The sequence below is a fragment of the Buceros rhinoceros genome, unplaced genomic scaffold (genome assembly GCF_000710305.1).
Source record: "Buceros rhinoceros silvestris isolate BGI_N320 unplaced genomic scaffold, ASM71030v1 scaffold4769, whole genome shotgun sequence".
Lineage (NCBI taxonomy): Eukaryota > Metazoa > Chordata > Aves > Bucerotiformes > Bucerotidae > Buceros > Buceros rhinoceros.
Window position 1 is genome coordinate 41,823 of NW_010431971.1, and position 2,890 is coordinate 44,712.

At 50.7% G+C, this 2,890-nt stretch overlaps 1 protein-coding gene across 1 annotated transcript in view; it reads left to right on the plus strand.

Annotated features, from left to right (window-relative positions):
* The window catches only part of FGFR3 (fibroblast growth factor receptor 3), a gene marked incomplete at both ends in the record, with an annotated part of 32,912 nt that overhangs the window by 21,682 nt on the left and 8,340 nt on the right, over window positions 1-2,890 (plus strand). Inside the window, one exon of the mRNA XM_010143587.1 lies at window positions 2,386-2,573. Within this exon, the coding sequence (XP_010141889.1) occupies window positions 2,386-2,573 (188 nt within the window). The remainder of the gene's footprint in view (window positions 1-2,385; window positions 2,574-2,890) is intronic.

A 2,890-nucleotide genomic window follows, 5' to 3' on the forward strand; every position in this document is an offset into this window, starting at 1 on the left:
TTTCCCTCTTCAGGGTGCCTTGACGTTTTGCTTTAGAAATGCCAAGTTCCCGCAGACCGCCCCTTGCTTGGAAGAAGAGGCGTTATCCAAGGAGGGCTCTCCTCTGGGATTTGCTGTGCCGGTGGTAAATCCACACAGCAGAAGACCTCTGCTGCATATTCACAGCTGACACTTTCTGCATTGCATCTCAAGATTTAAATTATTTTTGCATTAATGGTGCAAAATGCCCAGTATCTTTTTGGATCCAGATAACGAGAAGATGTTTGCAGGAGACTGTTAAGTGCCGAAAGGTCAAGGAGAACCATCTGTAGAGAGAGCCCAGCAGTCCTGGTTCCCAGGGGCGTTGCACACTGCCTTCTCCAGCTGGGATAGGTGAAAGCCTGCACTGGGGTAGAAACCCACAGCCAGAGTAACCTCACTTTTGTGGTCCTTTGATGTGCAAAGCTCTCACTGACGATGAAGCTAGCAGAGAATATGCAACAGAGGGATCTGCTCTCCAAAAGAAGGGAACGAGGCTGTGCTGTCCCATCACCTGCAGAATCTGCCGTCAGCTACGGGGCAGGCTTGAGCATGATTCAGGAAAGCACCAACAGTTCTCACATTGAATCTCCTGGGTGCTGCCTCGCAGACAGTGCAGGAACAGACCTGGAGAATATTCAGTAGGCTTTTACTGAAAGGGCACCCAAAACCTTATTCATCCCACTTTGGCTCATCCCGTCATAGACCTCATGTGGGTCCCTCTCACAACACATCCATCTCGGGATGTGTTTAGGAACCGGCAACTTTGGCATTTCTAGTTTTGACTTTATCTGTGCCAATGATTTGAATGTAATAGCTTTTACTGGGGCTCAAGGTCTCCTCCATGGCTGACCCTGCTGCTGGTGGGATCTGCTGGTCTTTTCTTTGGTTTTTTGCCAGCTCTGTAATAGCTGATCTGATCCTGTTTCTGCTTCTGCCATCCACTGGATGAGAATTCATTTCCTTAGGTTAGAAGACTAATGCCTTCGTAAGTTTGAGTATCTCCTGATACTGTCTCAACCGACTTACTTACACTGTTTTTACAATGTATGAACTCACACCTCTTATTTAAGCAAAGAATAAGCAGGAGAAAACCCACCAAAAAGTCTGAAGTGGAGCTTTATATTGAAGTCAGACGCAGTGAAGGACAGCCGTCTGTGCAGCAGCAGGCCCCGAAGCGCTACCCGCAGAGAGGGCACAGGTTACAGCCCGTCTGGGGAACCTCTGCCGCGCTACAGGAGGAGAGACGCAGAGCAGAGGGCAAGACGGTGTGAATCAAAGCAGCAGAGCTGCGGCACTGACCGTAGTGCCTGATCCCAGGAGATCTGGTAACCCTTCCTCCCAGGAGGAGATGGCTGCTTGGCATGATCAGGCCCTGCACAGCTGGCACACAGCTGGCACACATCACCGACAGCCTTTTCCCCATGTCCCCATGGACACAGCCACCAGAGACCTGGCACAGAGCCTGCTGCTGCCAGAGGGAAGCTCTTGCTGCTTGCCAAAGGTGCTGCTTTGGGGCAGCAGTGACATACACGAGCTGTTAGCAAGCTAACCACCCTGGCATGACTTCATTAGAAAGTTTCCCACTGCTGACTGTTCCTCTGATGCCAGCACACCTTTGGGGGACAGAAAACCAGTCCCATCATGGCGCCTTCCTCTGGTCTACGTGCTTGTCCTGAAAGGAACAAGGGGAGAAACACAGCTGAGCTTTGCTCATCCCAAAAAAGTCTTGCTAGCAGGTGGCCACTGCTGATGGGCTCATGCCATCAGCCCCTGGCTCTGCCACCTCTCTGGGCCACCCCTTTCAGCCACTTCCCAGCAGAATTAAGTTTTCATTAAATAATTCTGCAGATTGCACTCACGAGGCTTTTCCCCTGTGTGTTGCCTTATCCCTGGGTGCCCTTCGAGGCCCTTGGTCCCTCAGGGCAGGCACTGCTCCAGTGGAAATCTTTCCTGAAGAAGCCAAATCGGCCAGTGCAGCAAACCTGTCCTGCAGCCTTTGCACATCCGAGGCAGCCAGGTACATGGTGTGGATGTGCAGAGAAAGCAACATCTGGGTCAGAGGAACAGCACAGACACGTTGAAGATGCCTTCAGCCTAGAGCAGTGATTTTCAACCTGTGGGCTGGAGGCTTTTAGAAACCCCAGGCAGGGCAATAAAATTACCTCCAAAAAGCAAACTGAACTAATGCTTTAGCTACAGCCACAGGTGGAAAAGGACTGGCCTAGGAGAGTCTCCTCGCTGAAGCCACTCAGCAAATTGGTGTAGATAAGCAAGTCCTCCCCAAATTCCTCATGCTGCATGTGTCTAGTTGCGTGCGGGCAGCTGCCTGCCCTGTCCTGACTGCCATCTCTTGTCACCCTGCAGCGGAGGAGCTCATGGAAATGGATGATTCCAGCTCAGTGTACGCTGGCGTTGTCAGTTATGGCACTGCCTTATTTGTCTTCATCGTGGTGCTGGTCATTGTGATTATCTTCAGGGTGAAAATGCCAAACAAAAAAGCCATGAACACCCCTACTGTACAGAAAGTCTCCAAATTTCCGCTCAAGAGACAGGTAACAGAAAGTAGATACAAGATTCCTATTCCCCGCTATGGTCATCCCTCTTTTTTTTTCCCCTCCTTGAAATTTTCTTTCTAGGTGAGAAGCTCTACCAGGAAAACTTTGCGTAAGAGGGACATAAGCTGGCTGCAGTCTAGGAGTTTAACCCCTTTTATTCATTTGTTTTTGTTCCAGCGAGTCCGTAGCTGGTGGCAGCTGACTCTGGTTCCTGAGCAGCACCCAAGCAGCCACATTTCTGTCACCCTTGTCCAAGCGGGGCTGGCAGTGCAGCTGTGGCTGGCACAGGAAAGATGACTTGCAGGGGGAAAATT